Below are 19,938 nucleotides of genomic sequence, written 5' to 3'. Positions count from 1 at the left end.
GATGTCTGGAAGTCTATGACCAGTCTGTGCCTGCAGATCATTTATCATAGGAACACAGTGAGTCTGGCATACGTCAGACTGATCATGGATGTGGTACAAGGTTCTCTGTGGGTGACAAAATCATAATCCACTTGGAACTCCTGTTTCCTGTATGTGTACAGATTTTGTAGTGCTGTGTTCAAGGGGCAGCCTCCTCATGGAAGCTGGAGAGAAACTTCCTCTAGCTCGGAAAGTCCTTGAACTATGGGCAGGGGCAAGCTAGAAGGTTATGTGAGAAGTACCACCATCGTTTACTTGCTCTTTTGGAGGAGGCTTTCCTTGTAGGCTAGCAAGATACAGGATATGGGGAACCTTTGGTCTGGGCCAGTAGCACAGTCATTACATTCTTATATGCATGCCTAGAAAATGGATGATTTTCAGTGCCATCTACGTAAAACTACAAAATTCTGGGAATCTTTTATGAATAGCTTCTGCACAAGACCAAAAACTTAAACAGCAGATTTTTTTCAGGTGTTAGGCAGATGATTGCCCAGTGCCGGTGTCAGAGGAGTGCTTCATTGTGCCGCTCTGGACAGCAAGGGGGTCAGGGAATGTACAGAGATGAAATCGCATAGCTTTGTGGTCTGCTAGAAAACAAATCTGAGCAAAACTAAACATTAATACTGTTGTTCTGTTCTCAGAAGCGATGTCATGCAGGCTGCCCAGAAACTTAAAATTTGATCCACATCCCAGATTCCTGATACTGCTTAGCTGTGCTGCTATACTTTGTTGCCTTGGAAAATGGGGTGCAGCTGTTCAGTATCCAATGTCAAAATATACTGTATTGTTTCAGCCTGCTTGATGGCCTTACTACAAAAAGAAGGATTAGTGGCAGCTGGAACCAATATGCCTCTAGTTTTTAAAACAGTTGGAAATTTTCCCCTTCATTTTGCAAGCTAAATAGAGGAATTCAAATCCATCATTCTCCCTGAGCAGGTTGATTCTATAATTTGTTTATATTCCATCTTTCACGTGCATATCAAATTTTGCTGGATTTATGTCTCCCTGTTTAATCTTCATTGGTAAGAGATGCACATTCTCTGTGGGAAGCCAATGGTGGGGGTACAAAGAAAAGCAGAAAAGAAATCCAACTCCTAGTGGTGAAATAAAGGGTTTCAGAGCAAGGAAATGTACAGGAAAACTTTGAAAGGTAACTGCCTTTCTTTGTGTACAAACTGGGCATATAATGATTAAAATCAGTTTTAAATGCTTCTCTTCTAGTTTAGCACAATGTTACTGAAATGTAGATTATTTCTAAATAGAGAATCAACTCTAGCATCCATCTGACATTTTTGCCATGTTTTTTTTCTTCTTGTCCTCAGCACTTGCTCTGGTACTTTTTGTGCTATGGAAACAGTGTCCGTTCAAATGGAGGGAGCACACTGCAGGTTGAAACTGGTTGAGTGTGGCTATTTGGGCATAAAGGAGGGTATCTCCGGAGGGGCCCTTACTCAGTGCCTCTGCGTTCAGGAAGCTCGAAGCCTTTCCTGAGTCCAAGGAGGTTTCTGTGGAAAAATGCAGTTGGCGGCAGGCCAGAGCATCACTGCTGATCTGGTGATAAAAATCCCCCTGCGCAGGAGGAAAGAGCCATCCAGCTCCAGTACTCCACCCTCTAGCTCTACTCCTCTAACCCCATAAATTTACAACTGTGGAATTTCACACATGCACTTAATTTGGTAGGATTTTGTGAAATAGGCGGCATGGATTTCAGCTCTGCTTTCAAACCAGGTCAGACCTCGAGAAATGTGGTCATCTAACTCTGTTTTCCTGCAGCTTTTGTGTCTTTAATGTGAATAAAACCAGACTGTCTTGTTTTCTTCTCCAGTCTGGGGGCTTAAGCATATGGTATAGTCGTACACCTAAGCTTGCTGTAGGTTTTTTGTAAAAGCAAACTAAAAACAGAAGAGGCAATTCCAGATGGGTATTAAGTTCTGCAAAACCATGGCAGTTTCATTATATCTAAAATGCAAAGTTTGAAAACAATGAGCAGAAACAAAATTTATCTTAATTTGTCAAAGTTGAGTAAGTTCAGGTCCTGAAAAGAAAATGATGAGATGGAATCAAATACTGTTTTCATTTTCATTTTATTCTACCCCAAGAAAGGTCCTTGGGAGGGTAAGCAAAGGGTATTTTTGGGTACTATTATAGTGATGTGTGGGGTTTTCTTATAAAGTAGCAGAAATTACGAGAAGGCATCTTTAACTCCGTATGAAAGGTATTATTGAGGTTTGATTGCAGGGTGACAATAAAACCGTGGCAGATGTATTGTTAACTCCCTCTCCCCCTTCTTCCCCCTTCAGCCCCTCCCTCTTCACCCTTCCCACCTAGGACAGGTGATTGAGAGGGAAAGAAGGACAGAGAGAAGAGAGTTGGAAAAACTAGAAGTGTTTTACTAATGCTACTAATAAAAATAGAGAAAATAGTGCAAAATATACAAAACCAATCTTGAAAGTCCCAGCAACTGCTCGGACAGATATACGGCCAGCACCTGAAGTCCTGGACTGGACTCTGCAGCCAACTGGAACTGGATTCAGTCTGTCACTAGGCCTCAGTTCATGGGGACGACTCGCAAGGTCCTCTCCTAATGTCAGCCGTAAGGAAAAGGGAAAAAAGAGGGACGAGATACTCACATCTCCCACTTTTATATGAAGTATCACATGAATGGGATGGAATACTCAGTTGGTCAGTTTTTGGTCACCTGTTTCTCGTTGCCCCTCTCGCGGGATGTACATCCATCCTTATCAGCAACCTCGTGCTCCATTGCTATGTGTACCAAAACATGTATCTAGCTTTTCAGGAAAATGCAGCTAATAAGAAGGCTTTAGCTGACAGGCAAATTCACTGAAAGAGAAACTTGTTTTTAACAAAACTAGGACGGGTATCTAGACAGGGAGTTAGTTCTGTATCACTCATGAGTTAAAAGTCATGCATTCATCCTAGCCAGCCTGTCTTGAATACTCACGAAATGAACTACTATGCCTGAGTCAAACATGACCTGCAAGTTAGTAACAGCAGGTAAAATATATACCTAGTGTGGTATACTAGGCATTCCTAATAAGTGAGTGAAAAGAAGCGATTGTTGTACATTTCAAGAGCAGTAACCAGAAAGGCCTGGTGATTGATTTTTCTCTAAAGGCAAGATTAAATAGCACAATACAGCATTGTGAAACTTTCCTCTCTGATTTAGAGAGAATTTTGATCAAAATGACAGGCCAGCTCAGAATTTCCCCTGGAAGTTCCATGGCACAGAGCCAGGAAGTTTTATTTTAAATACACAGAAATGCTTTGATATGATTTTTGTACTAAGTATTTTGGATTTCCATGGGGAGAGTGTAAGTTATATTCGTAGCAGTCCAAACTACATTTGATGTTTTCATTTTCCAAACTCAATGAAATTGCACTGTTTCATCACTCCCTTCAAATCTGAAATAGTAGGCTAGAATCAATATAGAGTTCATGGGGGATGCATCTGCCTGCATATATATTCATATATATGTATTTATGTTTGTGTATTTCATTTATTAGACGTTTTTTGGGCATTTTCGATCTCATATATGATTCCTGTATGGGAGTAACCTTATCTTGACACTGATGCCACCTGAAATAAAGGCACTTGATTCCAGAGTCAGCGGAGCTGGAACTCACCACCAGCTAGCCAGGGAGCCATCAGCAGTTTCTGCTTCATTGGGGCTTATGTCTTGTACAGCTGTCAGGGCTACCAAGTTAAGCTTTCAAACCAGAGCATTGCAGTACAGGTTCTTAACTCTGCCCTCTTGCATATTTATATTCACAAAACTATCTTCCAAATAAGAGAGTAAGCGTGTACCCTACAGTTTGGGTAGAAAGCCTAGATTAGGGGTATCAAACTCATTTTCACTGGGAGCCACGTCAGCCTGACAGTTGCCTTCAAAGGGCCAAATGTAATTTTAGGACTCTATAAATGTAACTACTCCTGCATTTATACAGTCCTAAAATTACATTTGGACCTTTGAAGGCAACAGCGAGGCTAATATGGCCCCTGGTGAAAATTAGTTTCACACCCTTGGCCTAGGTAGTCTACATAGACCACATACATAGTCTGTGAATCTGTCTGCTGTGTACCAGATGAATGCATGCAAATCCCAATATGCTCACAAAAATCTATAAAATAATACTTTGACAACATTCTTCAGCATAAACAGGATTTTAAATTACTGATAACCAACAGTGCTTCACCCCGCTTTGCCCACTGTGCGCCTTACTAGATGCGTTCTATCTTTTTTCCTGCATTTACCTCAACAGTGAAAGTGCACTGTGAGACTGAGGACTCATGAAATAATACACGTTCTGAGTTTGGTCCTGGATCCTGTTCCTTAGGAAGCCACTGGCCATTCTTGTCATGGGATAAATGACAATTGCCAGCAGCATCGGCCAGGGTGACTAAAAACATGGGAATAACAAAAGCCATGTTGAGAGTATCCTGGTGGCTTTCAGGGGAAGGTCAAAAAAAAGCCAACAAAATAAGTACAGACACTGCAAATAGTGGAATTATTTCATGAAGCTTAGGTAGCCCCTGGTGGCTGATACAAGTTAGTTATTCTGCAAGGTGTTTTTTTATTAGATGACTACAGATATGAATACATTGAGTTTTCCCTGGCAAGACACGCAGCAGAATTTCAAGCACCAAACCCCAAATTTTTTAATGAAGTTTGGTGGTTGGTACATTACTTGTAAAGAAGAGAGACTTACCAAGCTGGCCGTGGGATGTGTCAGCCCTTTGTTTTTCTGTTGTAAACAGTGCCAGAGCTCAGGCCTCAGGACCTTAATTTATCTGATAATAGCACCACTTTCATTTATAATTTAATATGAAGGTTCCTGCCTAGGGTCCAGGTAATAGATGGCTGCAGATATACTTGATTCAGACACAGGGTCTGGTTGTATCTCTTCAGCCTGTGGAGGTCTCCTTCTCCTCAGTGCTTGACCATTCGTTTTGGTCCCTCTGCTCCACCATCACAAGAGTTCATATCACTGCTCATTATGCTAAATTTGAGGGGAACCCTGCTGGAAGTACCTCTGCAAAAAGTGCTTGTATGGGTGGGATTTTTAAGCAGAACCATTTCACTACATAATGCCATTTAAAGGATAATGTGTGTGTGATGCATTAGAGAGGTGGGACTTGAGGGTGAGAGGTAATTTTGCGGATACAGAAATTTATTAAAACTTTGCAAGCAGTAGGTCTACAGTTCTAGGCATTGAAGAGAAAATGTTCATTCTTTGTTTTCTTTTCTTGTTTTTACTGTTGAAGTTGCATTTAGCTATAAGACTTGATCCTTATTTATGGTAGCCACCCCAGTCGGGTACACAAAGCACAGTGGAGAGCTGCTGTCATTGCATGTCAACAGCTCCAGTAGTTTAGGCCTTCAGCCACGGCCCTGAAGCTGTGAGGCAGTAGCGCTGCAAAGCTGTTGAGAAGGTTGGAGGTCTGACCTGACCCATTGAGACTGGGACTTTGAACAGTTAACGTCTACCTACGTCGAGTTTCTACTGGTTCGTTTGCTTGTTTGTTTTCTTGAGAAAAAGCAATGTCACAGCCCCTGTAAGGAAACACCTTGCACTTAATATTTTTTCTGCATTGCCCTGTATTTGAATTATGCTTTTCTGCTGCTGTCACAGAAAGATTTCTTGGCCAGACAAGGCAGAGGCATGTGTATCTGTTTTTCCTTTGTAGTGATAAGTTTGGGGCATTTCACGGTGTTGTAAAAGGCACAAAAGGTGAACCAGTTTACCCAAGTGCTCACATGAATAAATGCTCAAATGTAGAATGTCCTGAGTTGGAAGGGACCCACAAGGATCATCGAGTCCAATTCCTGTCCCTGCACAGGACAACCCCCGCAGTTCACACCATGTGTCTGAGGGCATTCATTGTCCAGTCTCTTCCTGAACACTGTCAGGCTTGGGGCCGTGACACCTCCCTGGGGAGCCTGTTCCAGTGCTCCACCACCCTCTGGGGGGAGAACCTTTTCCTCGTGTCCAACCCAAACCTACCCAGCACATCTTCCCGCCATTCCTTCAGTTCTGTCACTGTTCACCAGAGAGAAGAGATCAGTGCCTGCCCCTCCTCCTCCCCTTGTGAGGGAGCTGTAGCTGCCATAAGGTCTCCCCTCAGTCTCCTCCAGGCTGAACAAAGTGACTACTGCTGTTAGTGGTATTTGACAGGTATTTTTAAGGTTGTTATCCTATTAACAAATCTGCTTGTGACTCTTGATGTAAAAGTTTCATTGACATACTGCAGTGACTACAAACATACTGGAGGAAAACAAAATATATGTCCTTCTGGTGTTAGACATGACACTTAAATTGGAAAATCTCTTGAAGAAACAGAAATTAATCCTTTTCTCTCCAATCTGCCCAAAGCTGCTATCTTGATGTGTCTTGGGGGCAAGGAAAGATAACATTTTCTGCCTCCAAAATTTTCTTGTTGTTAAGCTTTCTGGTCTTCTAGCATTTGTTCCTACAAAGCTTTACGGTTGACATTTCAGTTTGTTTTGCCATTACCATAATGTTATGAGGATTACTTACTTTCCAACACTTGACCACAGTTCCTTGCAGTTAGATCCAGGAGTTACCACTAAGTTTAATCCTTTGGTAGGGAATGGCTTCACATGTATTTCTATCTGACAAATCTTCTTCAAATAACCTTTGTTTTACTGTCTTTGGACATTTTTAAATCTGTTCTTTCTCTTGATCTGAAGAGATTCTTAAATCTTTGAGCTATGTAGCTTAGTTATTAATCTCTTGCATAAATGTTAAATTAGTTTAGGCTCTATATTTGTCCATGAATCTAAGTCTTCTTAAAGCTTCAGTTTCACCCACGGTTCTTCCTGCTTCAGAAATCTGTGCATGAAGCCTCTGATGCTTATTTTGTCACTTCCCCACCCTGTCCCCTGTATCTTGGCCAGGGTGCAGACCAGCTGTTTACCACTTCTGCTCATTCTTTACTGCACAGTAAGGTCACCTTGCCCTTTCTTCTCACCTGCCTTAACTTCATGGCTATCACTGCTCTCCAGCTTCAGGTGGGATGCACAAGCACAACAGCACATGAAGAGTTGGAGTGGATTTCCAGAATCCATTGTAAACACAGAGTTAAAAGTTGAATGTCTTAGCTGAATGCTAGAGAACACTTCCCTGTTTTGGCACTGTATTATTGTATGGAGTACAAAAGTACATGAAAATACCGATTTCTTGGTCTTCACTGCTCTACCATTTGTCTGTGTATGTTTTCTTGTTTGCTTCAGCTATGGACCTTTCCTTTGTTCATATTCAGTTTTATGCCTTAAGGCGTATGTTTAGTAGTTTTTACTAGTTAAAATCACTTGCAATATATACATACACTAAGATTTTTACAAGATCTGTCATCAAAGCTGAGTACCTTCAGAAGAACCAAGTGGGTTACCCTTTTATTAAGTTTTGCAGTCAAGTCTGTTGATTATTCCTTGGCTTAGATTAAGTAGTGCTTTTGCATGGTCTTCTGTGCAGCTGTTGGACAGGTTACCTTCTGATTTGAATCTGATTATGTGCATTCAGTTTACTGGGGATAAAACTTAGCAGTTGTAATCTTTCCTGTTGCTAAAGTTTAACTGAAGTTGACGGATGTTGATACTGGTTGAGTATTCGGCATAATAGAGCATATATGGGGAATCTTTGAAATGCTTCCAGTGGAGTCCAGGTTTCAGGAAATCTTTTGGGAGGGATTTGCTTGGTGGTGAAGACTGCAAAGCTGGGAGCATGGGGGCTGCCTGAGTTAGGTGAGAGGAGGAGTGGAGCGATGGGGAGAACGGAAGCAAAGGCCAAGGCAAATTTAAGTTGGGTGTCCAGTAACTGGCATGCTGAGGTGGCATTTGCTGTCTTGTTGGGGCGATAGTACAGCACTTAGACAAGGAAATGCAATAACTAAGCTTACGCTTGTGGTCAGAGACGAAATCTGAACACCCTCTCCAGGGACCATACCTACTCCCTACAGCTACTATTCAGTGGTGCATCCTGCTGAATGGCTTGAGTGGGTGGATGTTCTTTGTAGTAGTCAGACCTGCCTTCAAAAGGCAGCTGCAGACACCAACTGGCCAAGTGCTTTTGGTTTCGGTTACATCTTCAATGCAAGGAGCTAAACCATGTTGTTGTAAACTAAACTGATTTTTTTCCTCTTTTTTCCCTATAGCCTCGTCACGTATTCAACATGCTGAAGAAGTACGTGCGTGCTGAGCAGAAGGACAGACAGCATACTCTCAAACACTTTGAGCATGTCCGCATGGTAGACCCAAAGAAAGCTGCCCAAATCAGATCTCAGGTAATCTCCGCTGATGATTAATGGGGTCGTGTTTGTTCATAACCGTTGTGAAACTTCTGTCGCCCTATTTTTTTAAAAATACCTGACTCCCTTCTGTGGACAGCTACACGCAATAAAAAATGGTTTGCTTTCCGGCAGAAGATTAGGGCAAAGTTATGTAGGAGTAGGGTGGTTATAATTTGTCTTCTGAGAAAAACTGAAAAGCAAGTTTTATGTCTATCCAGACAGTGAGTCAGTCGTGAGCATTTCCTGAGGAGCCCTCTAGCGCATTAATGCCCAGAGCCTTTATTAGTGCTTTGGTAAATAATATGTCTGGGAAAATGTCAGTAATAGATTTAGCGACCACATGTGATGCTGCTTCCCTCAGCTGAAATGGCAGAACCAGAATGGTTTAGCCATCTGACTGCAACCAACCTTCCTATCATCCTTGCAAAGGTACTTGTAGAGTCTATAAATGTGATTACTGCGAGGCACTTGAGTTTAACGTGTTCTTTCAAAATAGGCACTGTAGTTCATGGCATTTTAACTGCTGAATGTTACTGCAGTCCTCAACGCATATGTTTTGGAAGAGCTTTTATGTTGCCTTTGTGAATCATGGAGGGTGAAAAAGAAAAGAAAAAAAAAAAAAGACTGAGAAAAGGCTTACAGAAAGGCAATTAAAATTGTAGGCATAATGGATAAGCTGTAAAAAACCATGCCATAATCTGCAGAATCAGCCACTGATCCATCTGCAGGATGCAATGGGAAACACTGTGTTCCATCCAGTTTTTGAACTGACTGGCATCACGAAAAACCAAATCAAACCCATATACCTCTCTGAATGACACGATTTGCATATTAGACTTCTCAAACATCTGTTCCAGCCATACTTGTACATTGAGGTCATGCTGTCTTGAAAACAAGAGTTTTAGTTTTTAAAACACTGGATTATTTAATAACAAAAAGCAGTGAAATTTTGCAGGCTACAGCTTGTGTGGCAACACAGATGAAAAATAAACACTGATGTTTAGGTAGGAGAAGTGCAGTGTGTTGCTTATTGTATCATCATAGGAATGGGTATTTCTACAGTACCTTTGCTTCTTGAATTGACCAGAAGCTTGGGAGAATGTAGGTTGGAGGATCTGATGGGAATTTTTTTTCAGTGGAAAATGGAAAACAAAATATTTTATTCAAAAGCATAAATACTGTATTTCAATTTGAAGAAATTTTACTGTTTTATTCCATAAAAGTGCTCTCCACAAGTCATTTTCCTCTTCAGGCCTAACTGCCCTGTCAGTCTTCTAAGATGGCACCTCAGTTTCTGTTTCTACTGAAGAGAGGTGACACCTGTGAAGGGCACTCTGGGGGAGTGTATATCATGGGATGTCGTGACTGAATCCATAGCAGTGTGCAGGAGCCTGAGGCAATAGTCTTGTAATCACATGAGACAGTACACTAATGCTTCTAGGTGGAACTATTTCTGTTTTCAGCTGAAAATGTTTGCAAATGTTTTTACCTGGGAAATCGGAGCTTTTTTTTTTTTTCAGAAAGGGCTGCTTCTTTTTGCAATATTAGGTTAACAGGGGAAAAAAAAAAGCTGACACATTTTGATGCAACAGTCATTGTGCCTCACTGGGTTTGTGTGTTACGTGGAAACTTATGGGTATGGGCAAATGTAAATGTTATTGAAGGGTAAATGAGGCTGTGGATTTCTGCCACAATAGCTGCTTGTGTACATACTCTACCTCACAGCACATGTAAACTCTACTTTAAATTACTGCATTCCCATGGGATTTCAGGTAGTTACTATGAAAGAACATCTAGAACACCATTTTTGTAGCAGCTGTAGGAGAGAGGTGAATTTTGCAATGGATTTTACAGTTTCAGTCCCTAGAGCATACTGAAATTTTATCCCCAGCACAAGTGAAAACTGTCTTGCTCCCTATAACATAGAAAATTTGTAATAATTAGCAGTAGTCTTTCCCACCTTAAAATACTTTTGTTTCCGTAGGTTATGACGCATCTACGTGTGATATATGAACGCATGAACCAGTCTCTCTCCTTCCTCTACAATGTGCCTGCTGTGGCAGAGGAAATCCAGGATGAAGTTGGTATGTAAAGTATTAGTGTAGTAAAAGGGAAATATTTCTGTGATGATTTACCAACAAAAGCAAAAATACAGCATCTTACTTCTCCTATTGATATACTATCCCAGCTGAAAAATAGAAGGGTAAACTTACTGATGTTCTTAGATTATAAATTAAATTATAATGATTATTTGGAAGACAAATCTTACATAATTCATGCAGCAGCATCATATTGTTGTTAATGTTTTCCCTGAAATATGATAATTTGCATTTGAAGCCTCCAAGCTATATGGAAGCAGCTATTGACAATGGTATTTAGCAAATCCTTCCCAAGTTTGGATATTTAATTCATATGGTAAGTATTTATGTTATCTGATATAGACATTTTGGAAATCCCACGGCTAAAAAGTTAGTTGCAGATGCAAACATCTGAAAAAAGTGTAAGTATCAGCTGGAAGTTGCTAAGTGCACCTTGGCAGTATCTTACTGGTCATTTAGTTCTTAGTTAGTTGGTCAAATGTGTGTTTCCTCTGCTCCCATTATTTCCAGTGCACAGGCTGGGCTGTGGACCAGTTGGGTAGCAACAGTCCCATGTTTGCATCTTCCTCAAGCACTGTCCCAGCAGAGAGCTGTGAGAGAGAATGGTCTTTCCTCTCATTTGGGTTTTGCTCTTGGCTGTGGCACTGCTGCAACAGAGACATCTCCATCACAGCATTAGAACTCTGCTGTGTGATGCAACTGCAGATAGGAAAGTTCTCTTAGCCTGTGTTAACTTCAGATATATCCACAGCCCTGGACATCATGATGCTAATGTGCTTCTTTAAGAAAAATAATGCATGGATGAATGCAAATGCTGGAGATGGGATGGTCATTGTCTTTGGAACAGCTTTTTTTTTCACAAGGTGTAATACTCTGCCAAATGGCAGTTAATGGGCTAGTTTCACAAATAACCAGCTTCAGCTGACTAAATAAATTTTTGATGTCTTTAAAGCATGAGAGAGGGAGGCGTGCTGTTGCGGTAAGAATTAGGATGCCTTAGGACACAGGGAGGGGATGGACAGAGAGGAGTGTGGGATTCATTTGTCCAAAGCACACATTAGGGAGGAGAAGTGCTTCTGCTTGTGAGATAGCTTGAAGGGGATGGGAGTGAGATCAGGAAGTTGGAAGAGTTTGGGAGGAAACAAAAGATAGCTGAATTAGTCATTATCCTTCACCATGTGCTTCTGTGCTCCACAGTTACAAGGCATAATCAGCAGTCTCAGTATGTAGCTGTAGAGAGCTGTTCAGGGAAGAAAAATCAACACCTTATTGATCATTTGAAAGCATATCATTTCTGTAGCGAAGGAGATGCCAATATTGTTAGGTCTTCAAGATGCTCAACTTGTTTTCTTTCTGCAGCACTATCATTCCCTTGGTTTTCTTGCTTGAAGTTTCAGTTTCTTCTGTTATTGATAATGGTAGTGCTTGTTGGTGAGGACATTCTTCTAAATTTTGTTCTCCCTCCTAAATATGGAAGTGGAATGGGAATATCAGAGGCTTTGAAGTGGCATGGGACCAGAAGTCTATTAACTGCTAAGTGGTTTACAAAAATCTGACTCCTAATCTCAAATGTAATACTAATTGTTAGGGGGAAAAAAAATAGCCTAAAATTAGTAGGATATTATTTCATAATAAGATGAGAGAAGCTAAAATATCTCAAAAGAAGTAATATATCAGTCTCTCAAGTACGTTTCCGTACCTTGATTCTTTTGTGGGTTTGGTTATACTAAAAATTCTTCAAAGCATTGCAAAGTTTAAAGCGATGAAAAATAATTCTCATACTGGGAGTTACCAGGCAGCAGAAATTGAAGAAAGCACTATCAGACCTGGGCTGTACTAGATAAAATAGTTTTCAGTAATGAGAAGAAAGTCTGTTCTCTTTCAGTATCAACATTCTCCCTGTTCCTAACATTGGCTGTAAACTTGGGTTTGCATGTCAGTTTTAATGAAAGTTAGTTGAGGTCATTCCTGTCTGTTAAAGGAGACAATGTCCTTCTAACTTGGAGCACTGATCAGTCTGTTTCAAATTCTTTTCTGAAATTATTGAATTTCTTAGTCTCTGTACTCTTCATAAACTCATGGAAAAGGAAATCTATTGCAGCTGCAGAATCTGTGGAGAAGTAACATACTAACAAAGTTGCACTTTGTAACGGTCCCAAGAAACATTACAACTCTCATTAAAAAGATAAATGTTTCATTAAATACCTTTGGTTAGAACCATTGACTTAGAAAGTCTGAGTCAGTGGAAAAGTCGAAAAATAACCTAGATAAGAACATCTCACACGCACAGTGCCTGAATAATAAATGACATGTAAGGAAGCATAGTTGAAAATAGTTCTTCTCTTAGGCTGGGATGCAAGTTAGATGGCTCATGGTTTAGGTCAGATTTTTTTGTTCGTTATGCCTTCATTTTCTAGTTCTGTGCTTTACTGCAGAGTTCTTCTTGAACAGTTTTCACCTTGAGGGATGAATAATCTTTGCTTTAGAAGACGCAGCTCTGCCAAAGATAGTTTTTCCTTGAATTGAGCAAGTAGTTCTGCGAGCAGCAACATGAATGAGATCTAGTTTCCTGTGAATTTGTACCATGGATTTAATTCATCTAATATCTAATAACGTGCTGGGTTTTAAGTAGATTTTCTCATTGCGAGAAATATGCCCTCTTCTGCACAGTTTCTCCATTACTGTTATAGCTGTTGACAGATTTGAATCTCGGGTCTTGGGTTTTCATTATATTTTTAGAAACTAAACAATAAATACATTTAAATTTCCCTTATGTCTTCCTGACAGTCTACTACCAAAGGTTCATCCGTGAGAAACAGGTAGTGTTCTGTCGTTGAAAATTATATGTGCCTGAAGATAAAGTGCACACTTCTAATTTCTGTCTGTTAATTTTGAAGTCTTTTTGCTGAGCAGTGAATTGGAATTTTATGAAATAGAATCAAGGGGCATAGCAGCTGCATAGAGAATGCTTTCTTCAACAATCTGAAGATTTTTTTTTAATTAATGCTTGGTGATTAGATGAATCACAATCCAGCAGTTTGGACATATGAAGTTCCTTTAAAATACAGGATATGTTTGAAGTTCGTATCTCAAGAGGCAAGTTTACAGCCATAGTTTTAAGGTGCAGAATCCGAAATATGAAATCCAGCTTCTACACTAAGAGCAGCCTTTTGAAACTCCTGGTTGTATTCAGACCTCCGGCAGAGACAGTAGCAAGAGGTTAGGGTAAAATTTAAGAGAGTTATAGTCCTCATCTGCAGGTGTTCATTGCCGGTTGATGTTCGTTGACTTAAAGAGAAGATGCCTTGATTTGAGTATATAGATAAAGGAGAAGACCCACAGCACTCCAAAGGGTAGGAAGCAGCACTTACACAAAGGGAGGATTTTTTTGCTGAGCATTTGACCGCGGTGTAATGTGCAAACACCCCATTAAGGTGACAGGCGCATATTGCCACAGCAGATTCCAGATGTGTAAGGAAGAATACTGCTGGCTGGCTGTTCTTCACAGTGTGGCGGGGGAAAAAGGATCAGTTGTAAGAGTTGCAGAAGGTCTGTCTGACCATGATTGTTAAGGACAAAGCTTGGAAAGCATAAGGAGGTCACTTGTGTAGGAGACCATTTGGCATTCCAGCTGCAAATGATTTCTCAGGGGGCAGTAACGCAAATGTGCTACAAACCAGGTCACTCTCAGCATCTGATGTAGTTGTTGGTGCTAAGTGCTGTTTCTTGTGGAAAGGAGTATGCCCCATGAATAGGAGAGTGGCACAAAAACCTGAAAAGATATATTTATTTGCACACTGTAGGTGAGCAGATTATTTGGTTGCCCTTGGTGTTTGTAGTCACCTTTTTCCTCTGATAAATCTCATATGCTGTTTATGTACAAAAAGCTCAGAGAGAGCAATGGCAGGCTCCAAGAGAAATCAACAGCTCCTTTGAGCACATCCTGCATTAAATCCTTATTTGATTAGACTGCTTATCCATGTATGTAAAAGGCAATTTATTGTTGGGAGTGACACAGCAGGCACAGCTTCTGGATCAGAAGCTACGTCAGAGCTTTGTGCATCAGTTAAATGGGCAGGCAGTGAGCTGAATTTTTAATTCTGTCTTTGCTGCTGTATTTCCGAACTGATGTCCTCAACTCCATGTTTTCTAGCCCACCACTGATGAAATATTCAGCACTGCCTGCTGCAGTAGTATGGTAACTAAGCTCTGAAACATTCCGTGATGAGCAATAAGTAGAAGAGTATGATTTCATCTGTCCCTTGACAAATAAAAATCAAGCTATTGTTATTTTATTATTCTGTTCGCTGTGCCTACCCCATTCTTCTGCAGCATGTTCTGGATGCCACACTCACATTATATAGCTGGAAAACAGGACAAACACAAGCAGACCCCAGGTCGCTGCTTGTGTTCAAATGCATACTCTGTGCTGTGGGTCATGTGCTATGTCAAATGTTTATGTGCTTCAGCTTAGCATGACAAAATTCAAGCGAGTTTTGCTTCTTGACATTTGGTTCACAACTTCCTCTGATGTTTTTTTTAAGTATTTTTAGAAAAAGCTGTAAATATACGATGAGCTTCGGAGTTGTAACCATTAGGTCCCTATACCTCTCAGTCTGTATCTGTGGAGGGCAAAGTTAGTGCTACCTCAGCTGGCTCTGGTCATTCAGCATTTATAAGACTAATCGTTGATTTATTGTTTCTAGCTGGTAATTTTGACCTGCAGTCAATCCACAGTCTTGCTGCATTTCTTACCATGAATTGAATTAGGATGCTGTTCTCCATTCATTCTATGCTATCCTTCTTAAGAAGTTTTGGGGGCATTAGCTGCTTGGCACTGACTGGCAGTCCAAAATGACAACCATTGTGGTTTGGGGATTTATATTGCAAAACCAAAACACACCTGTGGGGGCTTTGCAAAAGCAAATTCTGTGTCTGTCCTGTTTGGTGCCATTTGTGATTTTCTTTGTCCTCCCCCTTAAACCGTTATGTTTTGAATATGTAATTAGTAACGTCTTTCAGACTGTAGTGGGACCTCTCAGTGTCTCTTTTTTCTATAACTCTTCCTTGTACTTTCTCTCTTAAGATTTAGCTGAAGGGAAGAGCTCTGCTTTCAAAAATGTATAAAATCATGAAGCAATGCATAGTATCTCTGCACCTTTATTTGAAGCTGAGTTGCCATATTGAGGTACCAGAATAACAGAGGGAAGTTGACATACATTAAATGTGTCAATAGCTTGTTGTAAGGTGTCATTCATTCCAAGAAAGAACAGTAATTACCTTATAGCTCAATTTCAGTACATCGCACTAGAAAATTATTGAAATTGCTTATTGGTCATGGAGGTGCCAGTTCTGGTCCACTCCATGGGAACCAGTTCTGCTCTCCCTCTCGGACTAGGGGCAAAAGTACTGGTAGCAATTACTTGATGCAGTTCATATCATGTATCAGAGTGGTTATAATACCTTAATTATTTTTTTTTTATGGTGAAGGAAAACAGGGATGTTGAAGCATGGGTAAATGAATAAGCAGTCTAGGATTTATCTGTACTGGAACAAACCAAGGTCAGTGAGCCTGAATAGAGAAAGATGAGGAATTGTCATCAGTGGTGTTCATTCTTGGGTCAGCTGGGTTTTGCACCAGTTGACAAACCTGCTTAATCCAGTTGATATAAATCCTTCTGGGTCTGTGTACAACAGCATTTTAGCTCACATAGGAGCGAGCATGTTTGGTAACGGAAGTCTCGATTGTTCGTATTTACTGTGGTGTTTCACTTCACAACTTGCTAGTGTAAGCATGGGCTCTGACTGTTCTTGAGAGCAGACACTGGGGAGGTCCACTTGCTGCTTAAGTACAGGCACTTTATAGCAGGAGATGGAGGTGCAGAGGAGCATGCTGAGGACAGGGAAACGGAAGATGTTCTTGCTGAAGAAAAGCAGCTCCTCTCTGGTTTTGGTTAGCCATACTTTCCAGTTAGGTTTTTTTGTTGTGGTTTTTGGGTTTTGTTGCTCTTGTGGGGGTTTTAGTTAGTGGGGTTTTTTGTTATTGTTTTTGTGGGTTTGTTGTTGTTTTTGTTTTTTCTTTTTGAAGGAGTCAAATGGAGTTCACCTTTTTACCCAGGCTAAAATAAACATCCATAAATCCAGTGTACAGGTGCAGTAGTTATAAAAATCTGTAGTTGAGGAAGGTTGGACAATTCATGTTAAATTTTATGCTTTCTGCCATTCTGGAGGTCAATGGAATTGTTGTTTCTAAATTGCCCCAGGCACTTGGCTTGTACTTGAGAGGGAGTGTCTTCAGTTTTGGTCACAGAGGAGTCATCTTTGCCAAACTGTGAGCGCTGAATTTCTACTCTCATCTCTTTTAAACCAGCACATTGTTCCATGGCAGCAATTCTTTCATTCAGATTCAATGGGTATATCTACACCATACAGAAATTTCTCTGTAACCTTTAAACAAATTTTCTGGAAGTAGTACAATTACGTGCAGGCCTTACCCTAAGGTACTGTAAAACCTTCCTTCTAGTTTCCAAGAGACTGTTGTATCTGTGCTGTACCATGCAGGCTTCCTGTTCTTCCCTGGCTGCTCTGCCCTTTTTGCCCGTAAGGATAATGCAACTGGAACATGTAGTCGAAAGCAGCCTTCGGAGAATATGTATCTGTACAGGTACCCTGGAGTGACTTCCAGCACTATGTGCTTTCTCCCCATAATAGACTTGGCAATTTGTGCATATCCAGCAACCTTAGTTTTCCAAAGAAAAATTTGAATTTTCTGTGAAATGGTTATTTACCTTTAATCTTCTCCCTTGAAGCCCTATAGCTTTCAGTTGAATAAATGATTTATTAGAACTGTTGCAAAAACTGTATTGCTGGGTCAGTGGTTAAAAATAGCAGAGTTCTTCCACAAAAGCAAATGAATTCTGTGTTAAGCTTTGCACGGCAGCATTTAGATAGGGTTTTGTTATGCTTAAAAACTGACATATGACTGAGCTGGACTGCCTGTGAGCAATTAAGACCTCTTCCACCCAAGGACATAATTTTTTAAAGCACACTTGGCTTTTTTTTACCTATATAAATACACACACCCTTCCATTTTTTTTTTTAATCATCACAAGTTTGTGGTCTTTATTAAGCCATCAGTTTTGTCACTTCATTACCTATATAAAATATTTTTAGTTATTTAAATGCCATAAATAGCTCAATAAGATACCATTGAGCTATTTGTTATAGCAAGGTGATGTATTTTTTTTATGTGGGGAATCAACCAGTGTCACGGAATCACAGAGTGACTGAGGTTGGAAGAGGCCTCTGGAGGTCATCTGGTGCAGGACCCCCAGCTCTAGCATGACCACCCAGAGCAGGTTGCCCATGATGATCTCCAGATGGCTTTTGAATATCTCCAAGGATGGAGACTCCACAGCCTCCCTGGGCAACCTGTCCCAGTGGTTCGTCACTCTCACGGTAAAACAGTGTTTCCTGAGGTTCAGAGGGAACCTCCTGTGTTTCAGTTTGTGCCCCTTTCCTCTGGTCTTGCCAGTGGTCACCACTGACAAGAGCCTGGCTCCATCCCCTTTGGATCCTCCCTTCAGGTATTTTTATACACATTGATGAGATCCTCCCCAAGCCTTCTCCAGGCTGAACAGTCCCAGCTTTCCCAACCTTTCTTTGTGAGAGAGATGCTCCAACCCTTTCTTCATCTCTGTGGCCTTTCATTGGACTCTCTCCAGTGTGTCCATGTCTTTCTTGTAGTGTGGCCTCAGCAGTGCTGAGTGGAGAACAAGGATCACCTCCCTTCACCTGCTGGCAATGCTTTGTCTCATGCAGCCCAGGTCACCATTTGCCTTCTTTGCAGCATGAGCACATCACTGTCTCATGTTCAACTTGGTGTCCATCAGGACCCCCAGGTTCTTTTCTGCTAAGCTGCATTCCAACTGGTCAGTCCCCAGGATGAATTTGTGCATAGAGTGGTTCTTCTCTAGGTGCAGGAATTTTCATTCCTTGTTGAACTAACTGTCCTCCCTTTGTGTGTTACATTTTAGTAGGCAAAGGTGATTGCCAGCTGAAATGACAGTTCTGTGTTGCTGATGCTTTGTAAATTCTGCACGCCATTCAGGAGCTTGGAAGAGCTGAAGTGCCTCAGTTACTTCTCCAGGTTGGAGGCTCAGCTCTGTCTGCTAGTAAAATACATCCTTTACTGCAGCTTAGGATAGAAGGAAAAAAATCCTGGAAATAGATCGAACATTTTCCTCTTCTAAGCATCTCTTATTTTCTGTCCAGATTATTTAACTGTCATAGAAAATTGGGCAGAGAATAGCAGATGATTAAAATAGATATAAATGTACTTCACTGACATTGATGTTCTCAAATGCTTTCATTAGTAGCATACTGTATCCTCCCCGTCTTTTGTAGCTAAATGTTCTATTGTATCTTGTCTTGGGCACTAATATTCTTCAGAAAATACATGAATCCCGGTTTTTGTGTGCACAAGCCCTCTTTTAATCTCATAAATATTGTGAACATGACTTTAGTCAGTAAAAGAATCAACTTCTTCCAGATCTTACAGATAATGTCAAAAGGATAAATGGCTTCACCTGACTTCTGATTGGGATGGGTTCTTCATCAGGGAAAATATGGGACATCTTGTTTTCCATTTGCTTTTCAGACACTTCATCAGAATAAAAAGCTCTTATGATGTTCATTAAGAGCATGTTTTTCCAGTGGTTTGAAAAACACTGTTCTGTTTCACTTGCACCTCTAAGGAAATCTGGTCTCATGATCCAAGTGTTAGAATGAAGACCAGGAACTTCTGATAATAATTATGGACTTGCAGATTTTAAACTAAGTAATTTTAAAATTTTCTGGTCATCTGCTATTTCAGTGGGTATTTGAATCTTTCGTTCAAAACAATTCATCCTTTAGCAGCGGAGGTTTAAAGGTGTTGCCTTCCTTTTTTCTAAGGAGCTGATGGAACCCTCTGCCCTGCATTGGTACGTTCTTCTTGAAGTCTCTATTCTCTTGTCTTTTGTGTTCCTATATTCTGAAGTATTTTTTCATGGACACTTATCTTTAAATAGCAAGTTATCATCCTCACCACAAGTCCCACAGGAAATTTATGACCAAGAGACCACTCCGGACTCATAGTGGCAGCAGGTTGAGGCTGGTATCATGTCTATTTCGCATGTTTGTTTTTCTAAATACCTCTCCGGAGCAGTCTACAGGTGACCTTTTTTCATCCTAGAATTGAGAAAAAATGCACTGAGCTTTAAATAACTGCCCAGTGGTTGGTTGTATTCGCTCCTATTTTTTCTTGTTTGATTGGGTGCATGGAAACGTGTGGATCTGATGAGCCTTTTCTTCTAACTCTCCAGACATTTCACGTGTCATTTTCTGGTGATGTGGAGACAACAGGCTGAGAAATTCTTTCTTGGAGGGCATTGTTTGTGCTGGTAGAGGGGCTACAGTTGTTTGAAAATG

At 40.7% G+C, this 19,938-nt stretch overlaps 1 protein-coding gene across 4 annotated transcripts in view; it reads left to right on the top strand.

Annotated features, from left to right (window-relative positions):
• APP (amyloid beta precursor protein) overlaps positions 1-19,938 on the top strand; it is a 223,254-nt gene that overhangs the window by 159,801 nt on the left and 43,515 nt on the right. For all 4 annotated transcript variants that reach the window (XM_071810212.1, XM_071810209.1, XM_065862654.2 and 1 more), the window contains 2 exons: positions 8,234-8,362; positions 10,353-10,452. In XM_071810212.1, the coding sequence (XP_071666313.1) occupies positions 8,234-8,362; positions 10,353-10,452 (229 nt within the window). The remainder of the gene's footprint in view (positions 1-8,233; positions 8,363-10,352; positions 10,453-19,938) is intronic.

Source organism: Patagioenas fasciata, chromosome 1 (assembly GCF_037038585.1).
Source record: "Patagioenas fasciata isolate bPatFas1 chromosome 1, bPatFas1.hap1, whole genome shotgun sequence".
NCBI lineage: Eukaryota > Metazoa > Chordata > Aves > Columbiformes > Columbidae > Patagioenas > Patagioenas fasciata.
Note: the sequence above shows the minus strand (reverse complement) of the source record. Positions and strands in the feature narration are given on the sequence as shown.